The sequence below is a fragment of the Dipodomys merriami genome, unplaced genomic scaffold (assembly GCF_024711535.1).
Source record: "Dipodomys merriami isolate MVZ:Mamm:240054 unplaced genomic scaffold, mDipMer1.0.p SCAF_68, whole genome shotgun sequence".
NCBI lineage: Eukaryota > Metazoa > Chordata > Mammalia > Rodentia > Heteromyidae > Dipodomys > Dipodomys merriami.
In genome coordinates this window covers 2,182,332-2,208,683 of record NW_027206268.1, presented here as the reverse complement: position 1 = coordinate 2,208,683, position 26,352 = coordinate 2,182,332, and the positions used below count along the sequence as shown (strand labels likewise).

Genomic DNA, 26,352 nt, shown 5'->3' with positions numbered 1-26,352 from the left:
AGATCTTTCCAGAAACACCCCGGTCTGTCTCTACTGTTTTCATAGAGGGCTGCTTGAGGGCTGCATTTGCTAACCTCCTTCTTCTAATACCCTCTCTGTGCACGAGCTCTTTAAAGTGAGACCCTCAGGAATCATTACTCCAAGGTGGTTCATCGCTGCCCTGTTTCCTGTTTCCTGGCAGAATTCCCTCTTGACAAAATGACAGGCAGGGGCTGGGAAGGTGGCTCAGTGGTAGAGTGCTCGCCTAGCATGCAAGAAGCCCTGGGTTCGATTCCTCAGTACCACATACACAGGAAAAGCCAAAAGTGATGCTATGGCTCAAGTGGTAGAGCATTAACCTTGAGCAAAAGAAACTCAGGAACAGTGCCCAGGCCCTGAGTTCAAGCCCCAGGACTGGCAAAAAAAAAAAAAAAAAAAAAAAAAAAGATAGGCAAAGGGACTGGGTCTCTTCTAGGTCCTTCTTTCTTTCTCTACCCCCCAGCTCCAAACCTTTGGACAGACGCTGCTTCTTCTTCTTCTTCTGTCAGTCATGGGGCCTGAACTCTGGACCTGGGCACTGTCCCACAGCTCTTCAGCTCAAGGCGATCACCCTACCACTTGAGCCACAGCGCCACTTCCTGCTTTTTCTGCTTATGTGGTGCTGAGGAATCGAACCCAGGGCCTCAGGCATGTGAGGCAAGCACTCTACCACTGAGCCACCTTCCCAGCCCAGGGCAGACGCTTCTTATTCAGCTCATGATGGTCTCCCAATGGCTGTGTAGCCTGGTCTACTCCATCTCTCTGGGTCCCTACCCTAGGGCAGCAGAACTTCCTGAACAAGTCTCCTGTACCTTCAAACAGACTTGAGAAGGTCCAGAAATGAGACCTAAACATTCTGCATATTTAAATTGTGGATTGAGTCAGAGGGTTGGCTCCCATGCTGTTGGGGTTGGGACTAGAGTAAGCTGGGAAGAAGCAGGGAAGGCCCTGGCCTGTTTCTACTTAGTACCATAACCCTGTGAAAACTGGCAAACCAAGCCTCTGCTGTCCTCAGGGGGGAAAAAGAATCAGCTCTTGATGTCGTTGAACCTTCCAGAAGCCTGCCTGGGGAGCAGATGAGAAACAGGCTGACTCTGGTTCATGAAGAACCTTCTTCTGAGCCCTTAAAAGCTGGTGATGGTTGCTCAGGGTGTTGCTTGGTGGTAGTTGGCCTTTCTTGGCTGCATTATCATGGGATTTGACATCGTGGGAAGATGGGAGTGGGAAACTTGGGGAGATGAGATGCTTTGGGTAAGTCTCCAGGTATAGGATTTAAGAAATCTTATGCTGGGCCGGGTGCCGGTGGCTCAAGCCTATCATCCTAACTACTCAGGAGGCTGAGATCTGAAGATCGCGGTTCAAAGCCAGCCCAGGCAGGAAAGTCCGTGAGACTCTGATCTCCAATAAAACACTCAGAAAACCACAAATGGCGCTGGGGCTTAAGTGGTAGAGCGCTTGCCTTGAGCTGAAGAGCTGAGGCATAGTGCCAACCGACACACACACACACACACACACACACACACACACACACACACACACACACATCATATCTTATGCTTGGTGGAAAGCTAAGAGAAGTAAGGAGTAGAATCCAGATATCTGAGCTCTCCAGTTCTATGGACAGAGGCCGTCCACTGTCAATGTTCCTAATTAAAAGCCTGTCCATAGGGCTGGTCTTGTCTGAGGTCATTTCTTCCCCTCTTCCTTCTTCCTGTCTCCAGCATTCATGTATACCTGCCTCTTATTTTCAAGAGAGGAGCCTAATTGTCTTCCGTTCTAGAAGACTCTGATCCGTGGGGTTGTATTTTAAAACCGCTGTCCCTTTTTTCACAAATTTCAGAGTTTAATCACGGATGGGCTTAGGTCCATTCAGATCTGGCATGAAGAAAAGCCAGTTCTTGGAGTGTTCTCGAATCCATGTGGGAAGCAGAAACAGGCCAAGAGAAACGAGCAAACTTGGATGGAATTGGAGCCAACTGATTACTATTTTATTTTATTTTATTTGAAGTTCACATTTTTTAATAAAAACAGTTTCTGACATGTAATCTGACATTTTTTGAAAGTTAATAATAGTTAAGGGGGCCCTAGAGGGTTGCCTTCTGGGCATTGCATGAGGTCAGACTTCATGAGGATTTTTGTGGCATTGTTGTAGCATGCCACATGCACGGTGAAGACTTAATAAAACAGTCCACATTTTTGTGATCTTTGATGACCATTAAATGTCCCCCCCACACACACAAAAAAATGCTTTTGCCACCCATGCCAGCAACCATGTCCTAATAAATGTGAATTCAGTTAAATAATGAGGACTAGCGAAAGCAAAGGGAAAGCAAAGGAAGGGGGTAACGTCGTCCAGAAAGAACTATACTTGTTACCTGACTTGTGGAACAGTAACCTCTCTGCTGCTAATATCAATTAAATTATGTTTTAGGGCTGGGAAGGTGGCTCAGTGGTAGAGTGCTTACCTTGAAAACCTGAGGCCCTGGGTTTGATTCCTCAGCACCACATAGGCAGAAAAAGCCAGAAGTGGCGCTATGGCTCAAGTGGTAGAGTACTCACCTTGAGCTGAAGAGCTGAGGGACAGTGCCCAGGCCCAGTGTTCAAGCCCCAGGACCGACAAAATAAATAAATAATGTTTTATTATTTTTTTAATTTTATCATAAAGGTGATGTGCAGAGGGGTTACAGCTCTCTATATAAGGCAATGAGTACTTTTTTTTTTTTTTTTTTGTCAGTCGTGGGGCTTGAACTCTAGACCTGGGAGCTGTCCCTCAGTTCAAGGCTAGCACTCTACCGTTTGAGCCCCAGTGCCACTTCTGGTTTTCTGGTGGTTTATTGGAGATGAGAGTCTCACGGACTTTCCTGCCCAGGGCTGGCTTTGAACCATGATCCTCAGATCTCAGCTTCTTGAGTAGCTAGGATGACAGGTGTGAGCCACCAGCGCCTGACGTGAGTACATTTGTTGTTGAACATTGTTACCTCCTCCCTTGTTTTTCTCCAACTTAAACTATATTTTTAAAAAAAATCAGAGACTAGCATTTTATTTTGCCAGGGGAGTTACACACACACACACACACACACACACACACACACACACACACACACACAACCATTTTCCTACGACAGCTACAACTGTGTCTCATACACACCCCCTACAATCTCACCACCACCCAGCAGCACCAACAGTTCTGGTGAAAACTCCCCTCCTTCCACACAGCCCTTGACAACTGCTATTAGTTGCTGAGCATTTTCACTGCCCTAGCCCCTACCCGCTTCCTCACTCTGGAATTTTCCTTCCGTGCAATCAAGTCCCTTTCTAGGATGTCTGGGAAGGGGGCTCAGTGGTAGAGCGCTTGCCTCGCATGCGTGAAGCCCTGGGTTCGATTCCTTAGCACCACCTACACAGAAAAAGCCAGAAGTGGCGCTGTGGCACCACTATTCTATTTGCCTTGAGCAAATAGAAGCTCAGGGACAGCGCCCAGGCCCTGAGTTCAAGTCCCAGGACTGGACAAAAAAAAAAAAGAATTATAGATGAGGTGAGACATAAAGACATCCTGTATGCTCACAATTCTCCAATGTATTCTGTGTGGCCCCCAGGTAGAGGACTGGCAGGGTTTGTGTGTGTGTGGAGGGCGCAGGGGTAGAGGTGAGTGACGGGGTGGGAAGGACCATGATTAGAAGCCTGGTGGTGACAGAGGCTCCTGTGGTTACAGGGAACCGCAGCCACCTCCAGGAGGAGCTCTGTCAGAAGCATCGGCCAAATCTACCCCCCAGCAGGTGCCACAGTGCCACGCAGGACACCCAGAAGGAGATGGGCAGCATGTGGGGTCTGATGGTAGTAGCCCAGCTGCTGGCTGGCATCGGGACGGTGCCCATCCAGCCATTTGGGATTTCTTACGTAGATGACTTCGCAGAACCCACCAACTCTCCCCTGTACATCTGTGAGTCTTGAGTTTGTAGAGGGTGGTGGGGAAAGTAGGGGCGGGGATGGGGGGGGAGGAAGAGATGGGGGGGTTGGTGCTGGGTGTGGTGGTGCTTGCTGAGGTCCTTTGGGGTATGGACATGAAGTCTGATGCTCTTTGTCTTACTGAACAGACCTGGTGGTGAATGGTGGGCTGTGTTAACTGCCCAGCCTCTGTAGCTGACTTCAGGCTTCCAGATGCCTGACCCACGGGGTAGAGCCAAGCATAGCAATGTACCATGAAGCTGAAGGTTTACTTAAGCTAATACACATGCCCAGCTAATGTAGATCTTAGACAACAGCTGCTACTCCTGGTACAGACCCTGAGTACATATCTTCTCTAAGGGGGCAGGTTGGCCCTTAAACACGGGCCCACAAAGAAAGATAGCAGATGGCCGTTGGAATGCCCAAATCCGTTTCCCCCTGGACCATTTGACGGCTCAGATCACTCAGACACCACACCCACAGACTCACCCCATAACTTCCTGCTAGGGTCACCAAGCTCTATATACCCAAGGGAGGTTTCACCCATCAATGTACCACACCCTGAGCTGGCATTTCTCCCCAGGCTAGCAGGTTTAACTGGTAGGTCGCTGGAGGAAAAGTAGGTTTTAATCCCTACATGTTGGCGAATCGTGAGTGGTTCTGGCCTTGTCTGTGGGAGATGCCACAGGCACCAGCTTGTTAGTACCAGGGGACCAGAGGTGACATCTCAGGGATTTCCCCCTCAGCTTGGAAAGTCTAAGATGCTGAACTGTCTCAGTCATTCTCAAACTCCCTTCCCCTTGTTTCCATGTCTAGCCATCTTATTTGCCATCGCCGTCTTTGGACCAGCTTTTGGGTACCTGCTAGGGTCTGTCATGCTGCAGATCTTCGTAGACTATGGCCGGGTAAACACAGGTAGGTGTGTACAGGACATACATCCCATCGCCAGATCCAGGGAGCATAAGCCTGTTTCCCACTCAGTCAACCCGCAGCTTGGGATTCAGGTTGTCACCTCATTTCCTGGCTTATTCACTCCTGCAAGGCCCTCAGATTACTGAAAGCAGGGAGTCTGTGCCTCCCTGCATGCCCCCCCCTACCCCACCTGCCCCACCAACTTCTTCACGGCTTCCCAGGCTTTAGATCTCTTGGTGAATGAGTCAGAGAATCAGGAAAAATAATTTTCTACTTTGTTGCTGATTTAGGGGAAAAAAATCAGAGTTCTTTTTTATTGTGTGGGGTGGGGGGGGATGTCGTAGAATGGGGAGAAAGAATGCTACATAAAATATAGCTGTAGAGCTGGGCACTGGTGTCTGTCATCCTGGCTACTCAGGGGGCTGAGATCTGAGGATCGAGGTTCAAAAGCTAGCCTGGGCAGGAAAGTCCATGAGTCTCTTATCTCCAATAAACCACCAGAAAACCAGAAGTGGCACTGTGGCTCAAGTGGTAGAGCGCTTGCCTTGAGCTAAAGAGCTGAGGGACAGTGCCCAGGCCCAGAGTTCAAGCCCCACAACCCCCCCCCCCACACACACACACAAAGATATATCTGGGTCTATACTTCTTATCCAGGCATAACCTATAACCATGTGGGCCTCATATTGGGCTGCCTGTATTTAATCCCAGACCCACCTCTTGCTAGTGACATTAGCCATGTAACTTTTTTTTTTTTTTTTTTTTTTGTCAATGGGTGAGGCTTGATCTCAGGGCCTGGGTGTTGTTCCTGAGCTCTTTTGCTCAAGGCTTATACTGTACTACTCTGAGCCACAGAGCCACTTCTGGTTTTCTGGTGGTTAATTGGAGATAAGAGTTTCACTGACATTCCAGCCCTGGGCTGGCTTTGAACCATGATCCTCAGATCTCAGCCTCTTGAGTAGCTAGGATTACAGGCATAACCCACCAGCACCCGGCATAACTTCAACTTTCTGTGATTAAGTTTCCTCACCTGGGCCCAGTGATAGTAAAATACTGTTGCTGTGAGGATCAGACCAGATTGAAAAGAAAGGAATAGAGAGGAAAGGAACAGTGGCAAGCCAGGAGAAGTTTGTTCCTTGAGATCAAGCCATCTTTGCCTTCTTGCTGGTACTCTATGAGTTGGTTCCTGATTCTTTGGCTACCCAAATTGATCATCAACTGAACTTCTGGTCTACCTGATATAGCACCCAAGGGTGCTTATCATTGTGACTGGGAACTGTTCTGCCACCTTCTCCTTCTGTCTGTACCCATGTGGATTGTTTGCATGGGGGAACAAAATGGCAGGCTTCTAGCTAGGTGAGAGGGAAAAGCCTATCCCAAGGTTGCTGTTAATGACTGTTTCCTCAGACCCCTATGGATTATCAGGGCCCATCTTTTGTATGGATCAGTACAGTTGTGAATTAGTAAAGTTCAGTGGTTAAGAGTATAGGCTGGACAATAGATGAGTGGATCCAAAAAATGTGGTACCTAGGTACAATGAAATTTTCCGTCACCATTAGAAAGAATAAAATAATGTCATGTGCAGGGAAATGGATTGAACTAGAACAAATCATGTTAAGTGAGGTAAACCGAGATCAGAGAGACAAACAGTGCATGTTCTCCCTGATATGTGGAAGTCAGATCTAAAACGGCACTGAGATCGGACAAGTTGCATAGACTTCTAGATGCTCACATACAGCGAGACCAAAAGAGGGTAGTCTTAGGAGAGAATCACAAAGGTACAATACCCATATATATATATATATATATATATATATATAATGTTATATATATTATATATAATATATGTTATATATTATATATATTATTTACATATGTAACATATATTAATATATAATATATATGTATATATATATATATATATATGATAGTATACATACTGAAAGGAACTCCAAAGATATGGAAACAAAGGACTTCTTTCCTTAATTCATTGTTTTCTTTTTCTGATTCTGTATTCCCTACCTCATATGTGGTGTATTCATGCACACATCTGTAGGAAGGTGGGGGGAGGGCACAGAATCAGAGGGAAAAGGGTAGAAAAAGTGCAGCAGTGGAGAGCACTGGACATGGAGGAAAGTGAACTATGCAACTCATAGATGGAGACGGGAAGAGAGGGAATGGGAGAGAATGAGGGAACAGATGAAACTATGCAAAAGGAAACATACTTATTCCCAACATATGGTATATATCACCTCTAAAACAACAATAAAGTAAATTAGAAATAAAAAAAGAGTGTGGGTTGGGTTACTAGGAAGGCAGGTTTGAAATTTTTTGGATAAAATGATACTTAGCCTTAATCATGGACAAGGGCCTCAACCTCTCAAATGCTCAGTTAGGTTAGGGGTGGAGAGATGTCATTCCCACTTCACAGATGTGCTAGGAGAAAACGGTAGGATGAAAGTAAGATCTGAACAGTAGGATCGATCTGTACCATGGTAAACCCTCTGGAGAGACCATGGCTGCCACTGTTATTTGTGCCAGGGGCTGCGACCTTATGACCTCCTAATTCTGGGGATTCCTGTACTGTGGCCTTGGCTCTTTGGAAAGACTAGAATGGCCTGGAGAAGAAACGTTGTCCTGATCAAGGTCCTAGCTAATAGCTTGCTTTGTCTCTAATATGAAAAGAAAGCTAATTAATCACCCTCTGGCCAGGCGCCAGTGGCTCATGCCTAGGATCCTAGCTAATCAGGAGGCTGAGATCTGAGGATCACAGTTGAAAGCCAGCCAGACAAGTCCCTGTGAGATTCTTATCTGCAATGAACCACCAGAAAACCACAAGTGGCACTGTGGCTCAAAGTGGTAGGGTGCTATAGCCTTGAGCAGAAAAGCTCAGGGACAGCGCCCAGGCCCTGAGTTCAGGCCCCATGACTGACAAAAACAAAAAGCAGGAAACACCCCCCTGAATGGTTTCCCTTCCCCATACAGTGAGCTCATGTGTACATTCAACACTTGTCTTCTTTGGTTTCTCTGTAGCTACAGTGAACTTGAGCCCTGGTGACCCTCGGTGGATTGGAGCCTGGTGGCTGGGCCTGCTCATTTCTTCAGGCTTCCTGGTTCTCACCTCTTTCCCCTTCTTTTTCTTCCCTAGAGCAATGCCCAGAGAGGCAGAGGTAAGTTTCTGACAGTCCATGACTCTACTGACAGGAGCCAGAAAAGAGAGGCATGTGGACTGGAGGTGTTGCTCAAGTGGTAGAGTGCTTACTTAGCATGCCTGAGGCCTGAGGAAGGAGAGGGAAGGAAGGAAGGAAGGAAGGAAGGAAGGAAGGAAGGAAGGAAGGAAGGAAAGAAGGAAGGAAGGAAGGAAGGAAGGAAAAGGAAGGAAAGAATTGAATCAATAAATCCAGGTGCCAGTGGCTCATGCCTCTAATCCTAGATATTCAGGAGGCTAAAGATCTAAGGATCAGCCGGGCGCCGGTGGCTCACGCCTGTAATCCTAGCTACTCAGGAGGCTGAGATCTGAGGATCACGGTTCAAAGCCAGCCCGGGCAGGAGAGACCGTGAGACTCCTATCTCCAATAAACCACCAGAAAACCGGAAGTGGCGCTGTAGCTCAAGCGGTAGAGTGCTCGCCTTGAGCTGAAGAACTGAGGGACAGCGCCCAGGCCCAGAGTTCAAGCCCCACGACCGACAAAAAAAAAAAAAAAAAAAAAAAAAAGATCTAAGGATCAGGGCTGAGAAGGTGGCTCAGTGGTAGAGCGCTTGCCTTGCATGCATGAGGCCCTGGGTTCAATTCCTCAGCACCACATAAGCAAAAAGAAAAAAGCCGGAAGTAGCGCTGTGACTCAAGTGGTAGAGTGCTAGGCCCAGAGTTCAGACCCCATGACCCCCCCCCCCGCAAATAAAAAAAAAAAAGAAAGATCTAAGGATCAAAGTTTGAAGCCAGCCTGGACAGGAAAGTCCATGAGACTGTTATCTCTAAGTAATCACCAAAAAGCTGGAAGTGGAGCTGTGGCTGAAGTGGTAGAGTGCCCGCCTTGAGCAAAATAAGCTCAGGGACAGTACCCAGGCCCTGAGTTTAAGCACATGCACGCGCGCACACACACACACACACACACACACACACACAAGCCAATAAATATGAGCAGGTAATGTGGCATGATTTCCTTTTACACTTAAAAAGCCTTTGAGGGTTTGCATATGAAGGGCTGAGGGGATATCCCAATACTAGAAGATATTAAATGATGCACCCTTGGGTGCTGTGGGAAAGAAATGAGGGCTCAGGAGACAGGGTAAGCCTTAATGTGACACGACAGGAGGGTCTCAAAGCTTGTTTTATGCCGGTGAAGTTCTGGCAGCTAGGTTGAGGATGGGTGTTAGGAAGGAATGAGAAAGCTAGAAGATCTGAAAAGGCCCAGGTGAAGAGGTGGAGAGTCAGGTAAGGACTCAGGAGATCAGCACAACCAGGAAGGACCTGCCGTCGGCAGCTAGGACAAGGGCCAGACTAGATGTTCCTCCAGGGGTGCCAGGAAGAGCTCAGCAGTGAGCTGGGTCGGAAAAGGAGATCGTGTTTGCCTGTGTTTTCAATCAGAAGTAGAGCTCAATATAGAGCAATGAGGTATAAGAAACCCTGGGCCCAGCCGGGCGCTGGTGGCTCACACCTGTCATTCTAGCTACTCAGGAGGCTGAGATCTGAGGATCGCGGTTCAAAGTCAGCCTGGGCAGGAAAAGCCCATGAGACTCTTATCTCCAATAAAGTACTCAGAAAACCAGAAGTGGCGCTGTGGCTCAAGTGGTAGAGCACTCGCCTTGAGCTGAAGAGCTGAGGGACAGCGCCCAAGCCTAGAGTTCAAGTCCCACAATAGAAAGAAAGAAAGAAAGAAAGAAAGAAAGAAAGAAAGAAAGAAAGGAAGGAAGGAAGGAAGGAAGGAAGGAAGGAAGGAAGGAAGGAAGGAAGGAAGGAAGGAAGAAAAATAAACCCTGGGCCCATCAGTGAGGAGGGAAATGGTGTGGGGTGGGGGTTGGTGGGAATAGGGATAAAGAAAGCTTAGTTTACCCTGGGAAGGAATTTCAGCAGCACTTGACAACAACTCTTAGTGGTTTGGGGTGAGGCTTATACCTGGATTTCAACGCAGCGTTGCTCCTTAAAAGCTAGTTGAGTGATCTTAAGCAAGCGGCTTTGTTTCTAAATCTTCCTCTTCTTTTTTGAATACTGGAGATCATTAAAAGTGTCTACCTGGGAAGGAAGTGGTGAGGAGTGAGACTGTGTGTGTGTGTGTGTGTGTGTGTGTGTGTGTGTGTGTGTGTGTGTGTGTGTGTGTGTGTGTGTGTGTGCAATGCTGGGCACGGCGCCCAGCTTGGAGCAAGCACTCGCTGAAAGGGAGCGGTCGGTCTCTTCCCCAGGGCAGAGCTGCCCTGGTGGATTCTATCAGTGGCAGGGCTCCAGAGTTGAGCGATGAGTTCTAGCACCACTGAGACCGTATGCCAGTGGTTAAGCACTAGCTTAAGGACAGGTTAAGGACAAGAATAGAGCTTGGGGGAGGCAGGATTTGCCTTTAAGCCTAGGAGGAAGTAGGAACCTCAGATCTCAGAGAGGGACACAGAAATGGAGACTTGAAAACAGGGAAATGGCTAGATCATAGAGACCCAGAAACCTGTAGCCCATGGAATCTGGGGTATAGCTGTGACTAGATAGACAAGAAAAGGGCAGGGGGGTCCAAGAAGATACTCTTGGCAACAGTCATGGGAAAGTTAGATATTAAGTAATATGCCCATAGGTGCTGTAGGAGGCACTAGCACAGAGACAATCTGGCCTCCTGCCAAGAAATACAGGTGGGTGTTTACCTCCAGAGTTCATGCTTGCCGGCACCGGTAGCTCATGCCTGTCATCCTAGCTACTCAGGAGGCTGAGATCTGAGGATCGTGGTTCAAAGTCAGCCCCAGGCAGGAAAAGTCCGTGAGACTCTGATCTCCAATAAACCACTCAGAAAACCACAAGTGGCACTGTGGCTCAAGTGGTAGAGTGCTCACCTTGAGCTGAAGAGCCGAGGGACAGCGCTGAGCCACGGTGGGTCAAAGTCCACCAAGGATAGGTCATTAACATTCACCCCTTTTGCTGCTATCCTCAGAGATCCCCAGCCATAGCAGATGAAGCCAGGAAGATGGAAGATGTCAAGTCTAGAGGCTCCCTGCTGGAGTTCATTAAACGTAACTATCCAGCCCAGCAGACCTGCTGGGTGGGGTGGGGGGGTGGGGGTGGGGGGGGCTGGCTCTGGGGAGAGGAGGTGGTCAGGTGTGCAAGAAGTCTGGCCCGATCTCCTGGGGGAGAGGGGTGGCTGTGGCTTAGAACTGCGATCCCGGTGACTTTCTCACAGGTATCAGGAGACTCAGTTCAAGCAGTTGGTCCTCACCCCCCCTCCCCCCATGATCTAGCCCTCCTTTCTTTCTCCCATCTCTTCGTGGGTGTGGAAGCAGAAGTCACGAGAGGAGACTGCTTCCAGCATTGGTTCTATTTTCATCTCTCCGCCACCAGATTTCTCAGTGACATCCTTGTTCCCATCAGCCCACTGGGCCCATGGAGTGGGGGTGTTCCCCGTGCTTCATGGGGGGTGGGGGGCGGGCACCCTAGACTGGCTGCTCGTACATCATGTCCCTTGGATTCAGCTCTGGGGAAAAGGCCACACAGGTGGCGAGGAGGTGGTAGAGTGGTGGACCATCCTGAGATAGTTTTTTTTTTGGGGGGGGGAGGGAAGGTAACCCCCAAGACCTGGCTCCTGACAGCCGTCTCCGCTTTGTAGGGTTCCCTCACATCTTCCTGAGGCTCCTGATGAACCCCCTGTTCATGCTGGTGGTCCTGGCTCAATGCTGCTTCTCTTCTGTCATCGCTGGCCTCTCTACGTTCCTCAACAAGTTCCTGGAGAAGCAATACGGAGCTTCCGCAGCCTATGCCAACTTCCTCATCGGTACTTCCAGCAGGAGCCGGGTGGATCGGCCTAAAGGAAAGGAGGGAATGGGCCCTCTGCTGTCCATCCAGGGAGAGCCAAAGGCCAGACCCGATACACAACAGGAGAGACAGGAGGGCTTGCCCGGGAGAAAGAATGTTAAGGACATCTCCCCCCCCCCCCCCCACCTCCCCGTTTGGCATTCTAGAATGTTCTTGGCAGGCTGCTGAGAATGCTTGCTGTTCCATTCGGGGAGTGGGTGGAGGCCCCGGGGCTACCTCCTTCCTCCCCATCAAGAGACTGCAAGTCTGGTATGCCTCACCAGAACCAAGCGAAGATGGAATTGAGGTTGGGTGGGAGGGTGTGGGAGTAAACGCAGTGCCTCCTGGGTATTTTCCCTGCGTCTGAATACCTTTGCTTTGGTAAGAGGATGTGTGTCCGGTGAATCCAGCCCTGCTGTACTTCTGGTCTCTCTGAAGAGCTTTACTGAGTGCAGATGCTCAGCCCCATGCAGGGAAACAAATCCAGAATCTACAGGGAACAGAGGCGGCTTCAGTATCTTATTTGATTGATTGATTATTTTTTTTTTTTGGCCTTGGGGCTTGAACTCAAGGACTGGGCGCTGTCTCTGAGCTCTTCAGCGGAAGGCTGGCACTCTACCATTTGAGCCACAGTGCCACTTCCCGTTCTCTGAGTGGCTCATTGGAGATAAGAGTCTCATGGACTTTCCTGTCCCGGGCTGGCTTTGAACCACGATCATCAGATCTCAGCCTCCTGAGTAGCTAGGATGACAGGTGTGAGTCACTGGTGCCCAGCTATTTTATTTTATAAAACCAGGGGCATGATCCACCAAACTTCCAAGTGAATTCCTCAGGTGAATTCAACCCTGTGGTTTCCACAAGGTGGTTAGGGTATCCAGAGCATGAGATTTGTGGGTGACATTTTTTTGTGTGTGGCCATAGTCTATCATGAAACCCTTTGGTCTTCAGTCTCTGAACTAGCTGGTCAGAAGCCATCAGACCTTCTATTACTGGAATCAGGGTGGGACCTGGTAAGGAAAAATGAAGGTACTACTTCTAACAATCCTCTCACAAAGATAACTCTCGAAAGCCAGGTCCCAAGGCTCATGCCTGTAATCCTCACACCACCCCTCTCAGAACACTGATATCTGAAAGATCACAGTTTAAAGGTAGCCTGAGTAGACAAAAAAAAAAAAAAGTTAGAAGTTACGGAATAGTTTAAGAAGCAGCATACCAGCCTTGAACAGAAAAAGCTAAGCAAGAGCATGAGATCCTGAGTTCAAGTCCTAATACTATCATTAAAAAAAAGAGAGAAAGTAGCTCTCAAAAGTGCCTAGCCAATAGTAAGCAGTCAACTAATTTCAATGAATTAATTCTGTACAGTTACAAGTAAAACTGAACATATCCAGGGTTCAGGATGTAATGCGCCCTTTTTTTTTGCTGTTGTTTTGTTTTGTTTTGTTTTTGGGTCCGGTCGTGGGGCCTGAACTCTGGGCCTGGGTGCTGTCCCTCAGCTCTTCAGCTCAAGGCTAGCTCTCTACCACTTGAGCCACAGCGCCACTTCCGGCTTTTTTCTTTTTGCTTATGTGGTGCTGAGGAATCGAACCCAGGGTCTCAGGCATGCCAGGCAAGCGCTCTACCACTGAGCCACCTTCCCAGCCCCGCACCCTTCTTTTCTTACATTTCAATATAATTATACATACATATTATATATATAATTTTTTGTAAATGTAAAGAGACACATAAGCAGTGCTTATGAGTTTGTCCCCTAACAGTATCCTATTTCGGTCTCACTGAGTGTGTCTAGAAGCCTGTGTAGTTTATCATGTCCCAGGATATTTTAGATCCATCTTCCACATACGAGAGAAAACATGGGCTGTTTGTCTGTCTGAGCTTGGCTTGCCTCCCTCAACATTATTTGTTCTAGGTCCATCCATTTCCCCCTCAGACGATACATGATTCTTTCTAACGGTTGTGTAAAATTTCACTGTGAATAGGTACCACATTTTTGGAACCATTCTTCTGGCAGGGCATCTGGGGTGTTTCTGTATTTTGGCTGTTGTGAGTAGTGCAGTAATGAACGTGGTTGTGCAGGTGTCTTGATGGTATCCTGACTCATAATGTTCTAGATAGATGCCCAGGAGTGGTATGACTGGGTCATAGCAAAGGTCTATGTGTAGCTTTCTGAGAAACCTCCAGACTGCTGTCCGGAGTAGTTGTGTGCAAGTTTACAATCCCACCGACGGTGCACGCCCCCCTTCCCCCATTCCCACCAACATTGGTTGTTGTCTCAATTCGCGGCGTTGGCTGCTCTGACCGGTGTGAGATGGTATCTCAGGGTTGTTTTGACCTTTTCTTTTGGAGATCCCAGCTCCTTCTCACCATTTGTAGGTGCTGTAAACCTCCCCGCGGCAGCCTTGGGGATGCTGTTTGGAGGAATCCTCATGAAACGGTTCGCTTTCTCTTTGCAAACCATCCCCCGTGTGGCCGCTACCATCATCACCATCTCCACCATCCTCTGTATCCCCCTCTTCTTCATGGGATGCTCTGCCTCGGCCGTGTCTGAGGTCTACCCACCCAGGTAACGGGAGTCAAGGGCGCTGCTGCCCAGATGGCCTTGATTAAGCCAGAGCCTGAATCCTGCTGACAGATAATCTTGCTTTTTGACCCTCCCCACGCGTCTTCTCACCCCTCCACTCCCCTCTCTTCCCATCTCCTCTCCTCTTCTCTCTTCTCTTGATCTGATCTCTCATAGGGCAACCTAGGAAATCAGATCTTTAATAGTAGGTTCCGTTATGAGTGAAGATCACAGTGTTCTAAGGAAGCTATCCACAATCAGGGCTCTGTTGGGTTGTTTTCTTTTTTTCAGAAGCACCCCCTCCCACCAAAACTAATTAGCTTGGTTTCAGGGTAAACCTGAGCCTCAGGAACTAGGAAATAATCTCTGTGTAGCATCAGCTCCAAGGGCCAGCTAGAATTACTCATTGAGCAGGTGAAGAAAGACAAGAGGGCTTCTTGAAAAGCCTGGGAGAACAGTGAAGGCTGTGGGAGATTGGAAATTAGAGTGGGTGAGGTGGAGGGGCTGAAAGGAAGTGGTAAGTTGAGGGGAGGGGGTGTATGTTTGTATGTTTGTATGCTGGTACTGGGGCTTGAACTCGGGATCTGGGCACTGTCCCTTAACTTTTTCGCTCAAGACTGATGGTGCACTCCCGTTTGAGCCACATGTCTACTTCTGGTGGTTAATTTTAGGGGTAAGTGTCTCATGAACTTAACCTGCCTAGGCTGGATTCAAACTGTGACCCCTCAGATCTCAGCCTCCTGAGTAGCTAGGATTATAGATGTGAGCCACTGGCGTCCGGTGAAGTTGTAAGTTTTGAGCCTAGCCTCTGAGCACTACAAAGGGAAGACTTACTACTGTCCGGTGGTTCTTGGGCACCATCTGGCAACAACTTTTGCTCTTGGACTTTGCCTAATGAGGCTGCAAGAGCTGGAGACGCAATGCGTATTCTTTTTATTTATTTTTGTGTGTCTGTGGTACCCAGGAACTGAACCCAGGGCCTCATGCATGCGAAGCAAGCACTCTACCGCTACCACCTCCCCAGCTCTGCATATTCTTTCTTCTTCTTCTTCTTCTTCTTCTTTTTAAATTTTGGCCAGTCGTAGAGCTTGAACTCAGGGCCTGGGTGCTGTCCCTGACCTTCTTTTGCTAGCATTCTACCATGTGAGCCACACAGCACCACTTCCTGCTTTTTCTGTGTCTGTGGTGCTGAGGAATTGAACCCAGGGCCTCATGCATGCAAGGCGAGCCCCCTACCACTGAGCCACCTTCCCAGCCCTATTCTTTCTTTCTGCATTAACCTCCTCTGACTCTGGTAGGTGGAGAAGAAGGGTTACAAGGGAAGGGAGAGGGTGGGTATTTAGGGTGAGCAGCTTGGGGTTGTCCTGGGGGGCTGATAAGCCAATCAAGAGAAACCCAGAATTTAATTTTAATTTTTTTTTTTTTTGCCTTTGTGGCTTTCACAATGCTCAACACATACCAACAGATCAGACGGAGGTCTTTCATTACAGAACTCTTATGAAGGATGCCAGTTATCCCAACTCAGCTTCAGTTTTCTTATTCATGGTAAAATTGTGATAGGAAAAGGCCCTGAGCACTGGAAGCCTGGCACCTAAGATGCCTATAAATATTAATGATCTTGATTTTTAGACACTATCACAGACTTAACCCAGAGATTACCAAGATCCACCAATGGCGGCGGGAGGGTGGGGGACGGGAATCCCTTTGGTTTGAAGTTCACAGGGCTGTGGTTGGCCCGGGTGCTATCTCATTGGCCCCAAAGACAGGCAACCAATGAGAGCTCCAAACTGATTGCCTTAAGCGGAGGGAGTCTTTGCCTTCCACCCGCCCAGCTTCAGCTCAAGGAGGAGCACTCTACCACTTGAGCCACAGCACCACTTCCGGTTTTCTGGTGCTTTATGGGAGATGAGAGTCTCATGAGTTGGCTTTGAACCAGGGCTGGCTTTGAACCACGATCTTCAGATCTCAGCCTCCTGAGGAGCTAGGATAACAGGCGTGAGCCACCGAGGCCCGGCTCTGACCCGGTCTTTCTGAGTAATTGATGGGTTTGGTCTCCAAGCATCAGGAAAAGAAAAAAAAAAAAAAAACAGAAAGGCCATGATCCCAAACAGTGGTAGAGTCACCATTGGCAACTCTCTTCATACTTCAGATCCCAGAAGGGCAGTAGCCCAAGACAAACAGACACACAGACACGTGAACCAGCCCAGGAACTCACATGGGGCTGCAGTGTAGATTTGTTTCTTGGACTTTTTTCTTTTTTTTTTTTTTTTGGCTTTGTTTGATCCTTTGCTTCCTGCTTTACTGGCAGCACACCAAGTTCTATACATCCGCAGCCTCCCGCCTGCCGCAGGGACTGCTTGTGCCCGGATGCCATCTTCCACCCGGTCTGTGGAGACAATGGAGTCGAGTATCTTTCCCCTTGCCACGCTGGCTGTAGCAACATCAACATGAGCTCTGTCACCTCCAAGCGAGCGGTAAGGGCCAGCCAGGGTCTAACAGACCACACCTTGGTCTCAGGGACAGTGGCCAGTCCGACCGACATCCTGGCCTCCTCCCCGTCCCACCCATCCTCTCTCCGCCTCCCCTCCCCTGAGGTCATGGACCGGATGCTGGCAGCCCCAAAGTCAAAGACTGGCCTGTGTCCAACCAGTTCATTCTAAAAGCCTCATAATGCCTCAGCAAATCCATGCACAGAGCCAGGTGGGTTGTGGGGCCTGAACTCTGGGCCTGGGTGCCATCCCTGAGCTCTTCAGCTCAAGGTGAGAGCACTCTACCACTTAAGCCACAGCGCCACTTCTGGTTTTCTGGTGGTTCCTTGCAGATCAGAGTCTCACAGACTTTTCTTATCCGGGCTGGCTTTGAACTATGATCCTCAGATCTCAGCCTCCTGAGTAGCTAGGATGTACAGGTGTGAGCCTCTGGTGCCCAGCAGGAGCGATTACTTTGACCCTCAGCTCCCAGAGGTGCCATGTACCATGCAGCTATAAAGAGGCAGATCTGGACACTTGTGTCCCAGGCTGGGTGTCTCTTGGCCACTAGCCTTCTACTTGGACAGCTGGCGGCAACTGTGTAATCTCTTGGCCGGGCCCTGTCCATCCCTAGTGAGCTCTAGGGTTGCAGATTCTTCTGAGATCAGCCAACCAGAAACCAACTCAAATCATTGGTTAATTATTCAGCACATGTACATGGCATACCGGTGACAGGTACCTGAACTTCAAGCTACTCAGAAGACAGACATTGAGTCAGATTGACTCAGATCTACTCAGAGATCCACTCGGAAGGTTTAAAGTCCATCCAGGCAGGAAAATCTGTGAGGCTCTTTTTCTGCAATTAACCACCACCAAAAAATAAAAATAAAAATAAAAACAAAAACAAAAAATAAAAAACCCACCCCAGCAGAAATAGAGCTTTGGCTCAAGTGGTAGAATGCCAGACTTGATCAAAAAAATAAAGCTAAGGGACAGGCCTAGGATGGTGGCTCAGTGGTAGAGTGCTTGCCTAGCATGCATGAAGCCCTGGGTTCGATTCCTCAATACCACATACACAGAAAAAGCCGGAAGTGGTGCTGTGGCTCACCTAGCCTTGAGCACAGAGAGACTCAGGGACAGTGCCCAGGGTGTGAGTTCAAGCCCCACTAATCACACACACATACACACACACACCAATTATTCAGCACTGTCACAGCCATGGTGCTAAGGATGTACTAGGGGAAGCGGAGAGAGAGGGTTGGATACCAGACCAAGATTCTGCTCCTATGGGACACACATCCTAGCAAATAAATGCCTAGATAGAGTCAGGGAGAGATTTAATGAGACAGGGACCATCTGGGAGGTCCTCCCTGGGGAGGTGACAATAGAACAAGCAGAAAGAAATCATGGAGACCTGGAACTAAAACACTGCAGGTCCAAGGAACATCACGTTCAAAGGCTGATACAAGAATGCACCCGGCAAGTTCCAAGTGAGGCATGTCTCACCCAACCAGTGAATGGATGAGCCAGAATTGGAAGGCCAGGCTCGCAAGGGGTTAGATGTTCTTTCTCTGGAGGATCATAACCTAATACGATGCCCTACAGAGAGCTATGAGCCCACATTTTTTTTTCTGGTAGCTTTATTATGGTCTTGTTTGTGATCATTTGGATAAATGCCCAAAAGTGGGATTGCTGGGTCATAGGGGAGCTCTATGCAGAGTCTTTTGAGGAACCTCCATACTACTTTCCAAAGTGGTTGAACAAGTTTACACTCCCACCAACAAAGGTGGCCAAAGGTTCCCTTCTGTCCACATCCCCTCCAGCATCTGTTGTTATTAGAGTTCTTGATGATAACCATTCTAACTGGGGTGAGGTGGTATCTCAATGTTGTTTTGATTCGCATTTCTTTTATGACTAGTGACCACATTTTTTTTTTTTTTGGTTGGTTGTGGGCCTTGAACTCTGGGCCTGGGCGCTATCCCTTAGCTCTTCAGCTCAAGGTGAATGCTGTACCATGTGAGCCACAATGCCACTTCTGGTTTTCAGGTGGTTTATTGGAGATCAGAGTCTCAGATTTTCCTGCCCGGGCTGGCTTTGAACCTCGATCCTCAGATCTCAGCCTCCTGAGTAGCTAGGATGACAGACATGAGCCCCCGGCGCCCCTGGCTTAGTGCCAGCATTTGTTTTTTTGGTTTTTAGTTTTTGGTTTTTTTGGGTCTGGTCGTGGGGCCTGAACTCTGGGCCTGGGCGCTGTCCCTCAGCTCTTCAGCTCAAGGGTAGCGCTCTACCACTTGAGCCACAACAGCACCACTTCCAGCTTTTTTCTTTTTGCTTATGTGGTGCTGAGGAATCGAACCCAGGGTCTCAGGCATGGAAGGCAAGCGCTCTACCACTGAGTCACCTTCCCAGCCCCGATGCTAGCTTTTGAACTGTGTGAAATCATGGAGATCACCACGGGAAGTCTCCTTTCTTCTTCAAGGTCTACTTGAACTGCAGCTGTGTGACGGGAGTATCTGCTTCAGCCAAGACTGGATCGTGCCCCATCTCCTGTGCCCACTTCCTCCTCCCAGCCATCTTCCTCATCTCCTTTGTAGCACTGATCGCCTGCATCTCCCACAACCCTCTCTACATGATGGTCCTGCGGTGAGTGGCACCCCCTGGAGATCCCCACATAACCCACTTTTCTTTCTCTTTCTTTCTTTCTTTTGTCTGTTGTGGGGCTTGAACTCTGGGCCTGGACACTGTCCCTCAGCTCTTCAGCTCAAGGTGAGCGCTCTACCACGTGAGCCACAACGCTGGTTTTCTGGTGGTTCACTGGAGAGAAGAAGTCCCAAGGACTTTCCTGCCTGGGCTGGCTTTGAAATGCAATCCTCAGATCTCAGCCTCCTGAGTAGCTAGAATGATGGGTGTGAGCCACCGGTGCCTGGCTAACTTCCCTCTTCCTGAAGGGAGCAAAGAGGGGGAGAAATCTGGCCCTACTAGGCCCTTCTAAAGGTGGGGTCCTGTGCAGCTGCTCGGATCGTGAGCCCACAACGCTGGCCTGGAGCAAGACATTCTTGAATCTGTGCACAGAAGCCAGCAGCCCCGGGGGCCCTAATTACAACACAGCTGTCTTCTAGAAGATACTCTAAGGAACTTGATCAGACTTGAGCCAGCAAATCCTCCTCCCAGGGCCTGCCTCTCCTGCTTTGTTGCTCTTTAAGGGGGTTTTGAGGATCCTTGAAAACGATATGGACCAGTGATTCTCAAACCTGAGCTCATGACAGCCATCCCCTGTAGAAACACAGATCTTTAGGTCCTAGCTTAGTGTGTCTTGTGTGTGCAGGCATGCGTGCATATGTGTGTGTGTGTGTGTGTGTGTGTGTGTGTGTGTGTGTGTGTGTGTGTTTGTGTGTGGGGGGGGGGGTCTTGGGCTTATACTAAGGATCTGGTCTATCCCTTAGCTTTCTCACTCAAAGTGGAAACTCTACCACTTGAGCTACAGCTCTACTACTTCTGGCTTCCTGGTGGTTCATTGGTGATAAGAGTTTCATGGATCCAGGCACCAGTGGCTGTCATCCTAGCTACTCAGGAGGCTGAGATCTGAGGATCTCAGTTCAAAGCCAGCCTGGGCCAGGAAAGTCCATGAGACTCTGATCTCCAATGAACCACCAGAAAACCAGAAGTGGTGCTGTGGCTCAAGTGGTAGAGCGCTGGCCTTGAGCTGAAGAGCTCAGAGACAGTGCCCAGGCTCAGGGTTAAAAACCAAAACCAAAACCACAGATCTATTTGGAGCATTCAGCTGGGGTGACTCCAGGACTGGTTTGGAAGCTGGCTGAGTCCTGTCCGGGTGATGGTACAGCCCTGAACCATCCCATTCCTGAGTTCCTGTTTCTCTTTGCAGGGTGGTAAACCAAGATGAGAAGTCTTTTGCCATCGGAGTACAGTTCTTACTGATGCGCTTGCTAGGTACGCCTTAAAGACAGTGTCCCCTGATCCCTTTTGGGAGTCGTGGCTTCAGCCTGTAGCCATGCAAGGGTATTGGGGCACACAAGGCTGGGTTGAGGGAAGCCCCCCACATTTTATTTGGGGGGGAGGGCTCACCCTCCCCCCCCCAGCCAGATGGCTTCCCTGCTTGCTCGAGGGTAGGAAAGATCTCATCTACGGCCTTCATTCCAAACCAAATTATGCAAGCAAAATGCAAAAAACCAAAACCAGCTGAGAATACCTCATAACAGAGTTAAAAGCGGGTATTTAAAAAAATAAGAAAGAATCTTGTCTCCAAGAATTTGCCGGAGGAATAAAAAAAAAAAACCCTACAACATGCTTATACCCCAGACAGAAAAAAAGAAAAGCAGCCCAGGCCTGCAGCCTTGGCTTTCTTTCTCAACTTGACAAAATAGATTCCTCCTACCTCTCTCCAGTGGAGAGGTTGTCTGCCTGCAAACCCTGTCTGTCCTCAAGGAGCCCAGAGGAAACCCCCCTTACCCCCTCCACAAGTGCTCCCCAGGAGCACTTCCTGTCAGAGGTACCAGAGGATTTGGCTGAGGATTCTTCTAGGCTTGTTTCCTATTTGGGAGGTATCTTGAAAGTCCAGTTCTCAGAGTCCTGAATAGATTGTGAGGCTGTTCTTGGCAGTGTAATATTCCAAACAAGAACCACCTTGGCCCAGTGGGCTGCCTAGAACATCACGAAGGACTCAGAACATACAGGGAGGCCTCTAGAATATTCCACAGCCACTAAAGCCTATCATCTGTTGGGGCCCAGGCTCTGAGCAGTCAGGTATCTGGAAGTAGGGTTATCTAATCCAATCAGGGAGTAATAGATGTAGGATTTGAATCCTCGTGATCTATACCTCTGTGTCCAGTCCTGATCCTAAGTGAAAATGGCCGAGCTCACGTTTTCTTGGTTACATCAAGGCTGTCTGACACACAGGGGTTTCCCTGAGAACTTGGGAGGCTGATACCCTGCAGAGCAAATTTCTGAGCCAGGCACCGGTGGCTCACACCTGTCATCCTAGCTACTCAGGAGGCTAAGATCTGAGGATCTCAGTTCAAAGCCAGCCCAGCCAGGAAAGTCTGTGAGACTTTGATCTCTAGTGAACCATCAGAAAACCAAAAGTAGTGCTGTGACTCAAGTGGTAGAGCACCCGCCTTGAGCTGAAGAACTGAGGGACAGCGCCCAGGCCCAGAGTTCAAGCCCCATGCGCCACCAAAATAAGAAAAGAAAAAGGAAAAAAAGCAGGAAGCGGAGCTTGTGTCTCAAGAGTTGAAGAGCTCCAGAACCATGAGTTCAAACCCCAGTAACAACACACACACACACACACACACACACACACACACACACACACGAAGTGATGCTGTCTGTCTGACCTGACATCTCTTTGACTCTCTGATGCATCCCATTCCTAGAAGATGACCTAGGCCTCTTTGATCTTCTAAGCCTCCTGGTGAAAAGGGAATTCAGACTTTGCTGACACCCCTATTCTGCTTTCCCAAGTCCCTGGAACTCCTGAGAACAGGGCAGATCCATTCCCACCAGTGAACCGTACACGGGACGCAGTAGAGGGGGGCATGTGGATGTGAGGGCCCATCCCTGCCTCCACCTCCCTGTGACCCTGCTCTCTGGACTCTTCTCTCCCTTCCCCTCCCCTTCCCACTTCCCCCTGCTGCCACCAGCCTGGTTACCAGCCCCAGCCCTATACGGCCTCACCATCGACGCCTCCTGTATCCGGTGGAATCTGCAGTGCTCCGGGAGGAGAGGGGCCTGTGCCTATTACGATGTTGATGCTCTCCGGGACAGGTAGGTCTGGGATGGGGGGGTGGGGGGAGGATAGGTCTTGGCTCCCACGGACACAGCTCTGCAGGTGGAGGGAAGGGAGAGGGCTGATGGGCTTCTAAGGGAGAGGATGTGACTATGGTGTGTGGGGGGGGGGGAGTGGAGGGTTGAGGGGGATGCTAGCCTTCTGTGGTAGCAGAAGTAGCAGAGATCTCCAGGGCAGGGAGGCCCAGCCTGCTTCAGGGAGCGCTGCAGAGTGCTGACCCCCTCTGACCACCTGCTGTCATTACACCAGCTGGCACCTGGAAAGATGGATGGGCTGGTGGAGAAGAGCAGGAGAGGTCCAGCAAGAGGGTAGCAGAAGGCTGCCTCCTCCTCCTCCTCTTCCTCCTCCTCCTCTTCTTCTCTTCTTCCTCCTCCTTCTCCTCTTCCTCCTCCTCCTCTTCTTCTCTTCTTCCTCCTCCTCTTCTTCTCTTCTTCCTCCTCCTCCTCCCCCTCCTCCTCTTCCTCCTCCTCCTTCTCCTCCTCCTCCCCTCCTCCCTTTCTCCTCCTCCTCCCCTTCTTCTTTTCCTCCTCCTCCCCTTCTCTTCTTCATCCTCCTCCCCTTCTTCTTCTCGTTCTCCTTCTCCTCTTCTTCCTCCTCCTCCTCTAATTCTTCTCCTCTTCCTCCTTTTCTTCCTCTTTTCCTCCTCCCTTTCTCTTCTCCTCCCCTTTTCCTCTTCCTCCTCTTCCTCCTCCTCCTCTTTTCTTTCTTCTTCCTCTTATCTAAAGACAAGGAGCCTCTGGGGTTGGCTGGGACAACAGTATAATCTCTGACCTTCTGGAGGGTTCCCTTGGTCAGCTGAGGATCACTGATGTCTTATTTCTTCTCCCTGCTACTTCTTGGTAGCTGTATTTCCTTCCTTCCTTCCTTCCTCCCTTCCTTCCTTCCTTCCTTCCTTCCTTCCTTCCTTCCTTCCTTCCTTCCTTCCTTCCTCCTCTCTCTCTCTCTCTCTCTCTCTCTCTCTCTCTCTCTCTCTCTCTCTCTCTCTCTCTCTCTCTCTCATCTGTCGTGGGGCTTGAACTCAAGGACTGGCCGCTGTCCCTGAGCTCTTTTGCTCAACATGAGTGCTCTACCCCCTTTGAGTCACAGCACCACTTCCGGTTTTCTGGTGGTTCACTGGAGATAGGAGTCTTAAAGACCTTCCTGCCCGGGCTGGCTTTGAACCATGATCCTCGGATCTCAGCCTCCCTAGGAGTAGCTAGGATGAGCCACCAGCACCTGGCAAAAGTATCTTTTGGAGTCAAAAAGATGAGGAAAGCGATCCTCCCATACACACATACCTGAGCGGTAATAGATTCCCTGAATCGATAAACAGCGAGTTTCTCCGCCCTAGTGAGAGAGGACATTCTTCTTCCTGGAGGGGGGCACTGGATCCTGCGACCCGGGCCCCTGCCCACCTCCCTCATGACTCCTTTTCTCTTCTTGTTCCCCATCCCTCCTCCCTCCCCCCCCCCCCCGCCCCCAGGTACCTGGGACTGCAGCAGGCATACAAGATACTGGGCACGCTGCTTCTCTTCCTCGTCAGCTGGAGGGTGAAGAAAAACAGGGAGTACAATGTTCAGGGGAAGGCCTCGGGCCTCATCTGACCCACCACTTGTGGGGGACTCCCCCCAGCCTTGTTCCTGAGACTGAATTCTGCCTCGCCACACCTACCTGTATTTTCTAATGTCAACCCATCTTCCCCTCTCTCTCTCTCTCTCTCTCTCTCTCTCTCTCTCGTTTTTAAATAAGAGAGAAAAAGAGAAAAACTCAATCACTATTTGCCTTATCCTCCTCCTCCTCCTCCTCCTCCTCCTCCTCCTCCTCCTCCTCCTCCTCCTCCTCCTCCTCCTCCTCCTCCTCCTCCTCCTCCTCCTCCTCCTCCTCTTCCTCCTTGTCCCCGGGAGAAAAATCAAGAACGTCCTCTTCCCCCTTTCCCAGACAGCTTTGCTCTCCTCTGGTCACACAAACTCTGCAGGGGAGAGGACAGAGGGGAGGAAGTGGGTATCTGAGTTATTCATAGTCAGAGCTGGACTGGGAGACTGGGAAGGGTTCTGGACTCTCTTCCTCCACAGAGCCTTACTTCCTGTCGCAGGAGAATCACCTGACAGCGGCCATGTTGGAAAGCACAGCCCTGTCTCTCTGTCTCTCTCTGTCTGTCTGTCTCTCTCTGTGACTTGTATTCTGACACAGAGCCAGAACTAAAGGACTATGGGACTTGACATGAACCCGGGACCTCTCCGCCCTTGGTTCTACATGCGTTTATCTGGGGGCTTTATTTCAACCTGAGAAAGCCACACAGAAGGCTGGGTGCTGGTGGCTCACGCCTGTCATCCTAGCTACTCAGGAGGCTGAGATCTGAGGATCACGGTTCAAAGCCTGCCTGGGCCAGGAAAGTCCGTGAGACTCTTTATCTCCCATGAACGACCAGAAAACCGAAAGTGGCGCCGTGGCTCAAGTGGTCGAGCGCCCAGGCCCTGAGTTCAAGCCCCATGACCAACAACAACAAAAAAGAACTATTACTACTACGACTATTACTACAACAATATCAGTACCGGCCACTTCAAATGCACCTGTCTTCATCCATCCACATGTTCTCAGCTTGCTACCACCAAGGACGTGGATACCTTCTTTAGGCCCAGGCTAGGAGACGGGGCTGTTAATGTGATGGAGGTTCAGTGGCAGAGGCCGCAGCCAGGAGGTCTTTTGCCCATTGATGCCTCTTACGTATTGGAGGCTGACTTGGTGCATGATTCTCGGGAGAGCTTCCCTTCCGATCTTACCTCAGTCATCTACCTGTGTTGGCACTGATTGTGTGTGTGTGGGGGGGGGGTCTCTCCTCACGTGCTCGGTGGGTCACTACGGATGGTATGTGTGTGTCAAGGGGGAACTCGCTCGGGAAAGGAGGCTCCCTGCCATCATGCAGGCCCCATTTTAAGCCTCCTTGAGGGTCCTGTCTGGAAAGTAAATCCCCTGTTACTATCCCTTGCCTTTCGGGCAGCACCTTTAGCTGAGCTCACCCACGTCGAGTGGCAACCTCGAGGGTCTGGGGGAAAAGTGAATTGTCCTCCCAAACTTTTATTCTGTCACATTGCCTTTAATATATTGTAATTGTGCTGTTGATGTCACTTGGTCCTGAATTCGTGCTGTTGCGTGCATCTGTCAGAGCACAGGTGGGACCTGCATTTTCTTTTTTCTCCCCTTCCTTCCCTCCTTCCTTCCTTCCCTCCTTCCTTCCATTGTCCTCTTTCTATCTTCCTTTCTCTCTTTCTTCCTCCTTCCCTCTGTCCTTCCCTCCCTCTCTCCCTTCTTTCCTTCCTTGCTTCCTTCCTTCTTCCTTCCTTTTTCTTCCTCTACCCTTCCTTTTTCTCTTTCTTCCTCCCTCCCTCCCTCCCTCCCTCCCTCCCTCCCTCCCTCCCTTCCTTTCTTCCTTCCTTCCATTTTCTCTCCTCTTCCTTTCTTCCTTTCTCTCTCATTCTTCTTTCCTCTCTCCCTTCCTCCTCTCCCCCTCTCTCTCCCTCCCTCCCTCCCTTCCTTCCTCCCTCCCTTTTTCTCTCCTCTATCTTCCTTCTTTTCTCTTTCTTCCTCCCTCCCTTCTTTCCTTCGTTCCTTCCTTTTCTCTCCTTTCTATTTTCCTTCCTTCCTTTCTCTCTTTCTTCTTTCCTCTCCCTTCCTCCTTCTCTCCCTCTCTCTTTCC

The 26,352-nt window shown here is 49.6% G+C and overlaps 1 protein-coding gene across 1 annotated transcript in view; it reads left to right on the top strand.

The window, feature by feature from the left end:
• Slco2a1 (solute carrier organic anion transporter family member 2A1) overlaps window positions 1-25,778 on the top strand; it is a 53,195-nt gene extending 27,417 nt beyond the window's left edge. Inside the window, exons 5-15 of the mRNA XM_070005442.1 lie at window positions 3,731-3,958; window positions 4,780-4,878; window positions 7,906-8,042; window positions 10,998-11,076; window positions 11,667-11,831; window positions 14,222-14,411; window positions 16,717-16,882; window positions 19,356-19,519; window positions 20,760-20,824; window positions 22,534-22,657; window positions 24,142-25,778. Coding sequence (XP_069861543.1) covers window positions 3,731-3,958; window positions 4,780-4,878; window positions 7,906-8,042; window positions 10,998-11,076; window positions 11,667-11,831; window positions 14,222-14,411; window positions 16,717-16,882; window positions 19,356-19,519; window positions 20,760-20,824; window positions 22,534-22,657; window positions 24,142-24,262 — 1,538 coding nt within the window. The 3' untranslated portion in view covers window positions 24,263-25,778. The remainder of the gene's footprint in view (window positions 1-3,730; window positions 3,959-4,779; window positions 4,879-7,905; window positions 8,043-10,997; window positions 11,077-11,666; window positions 11,832-14,221; window positions 14,412-16,716; window positions 16,883-19,355; window positions 19,520-20,759; window positions 20,825-22,533; window positions 22,658-24,141) is intronic.
• Window positions 25,779-26,352: the final 574 nt, after the last annotated feature.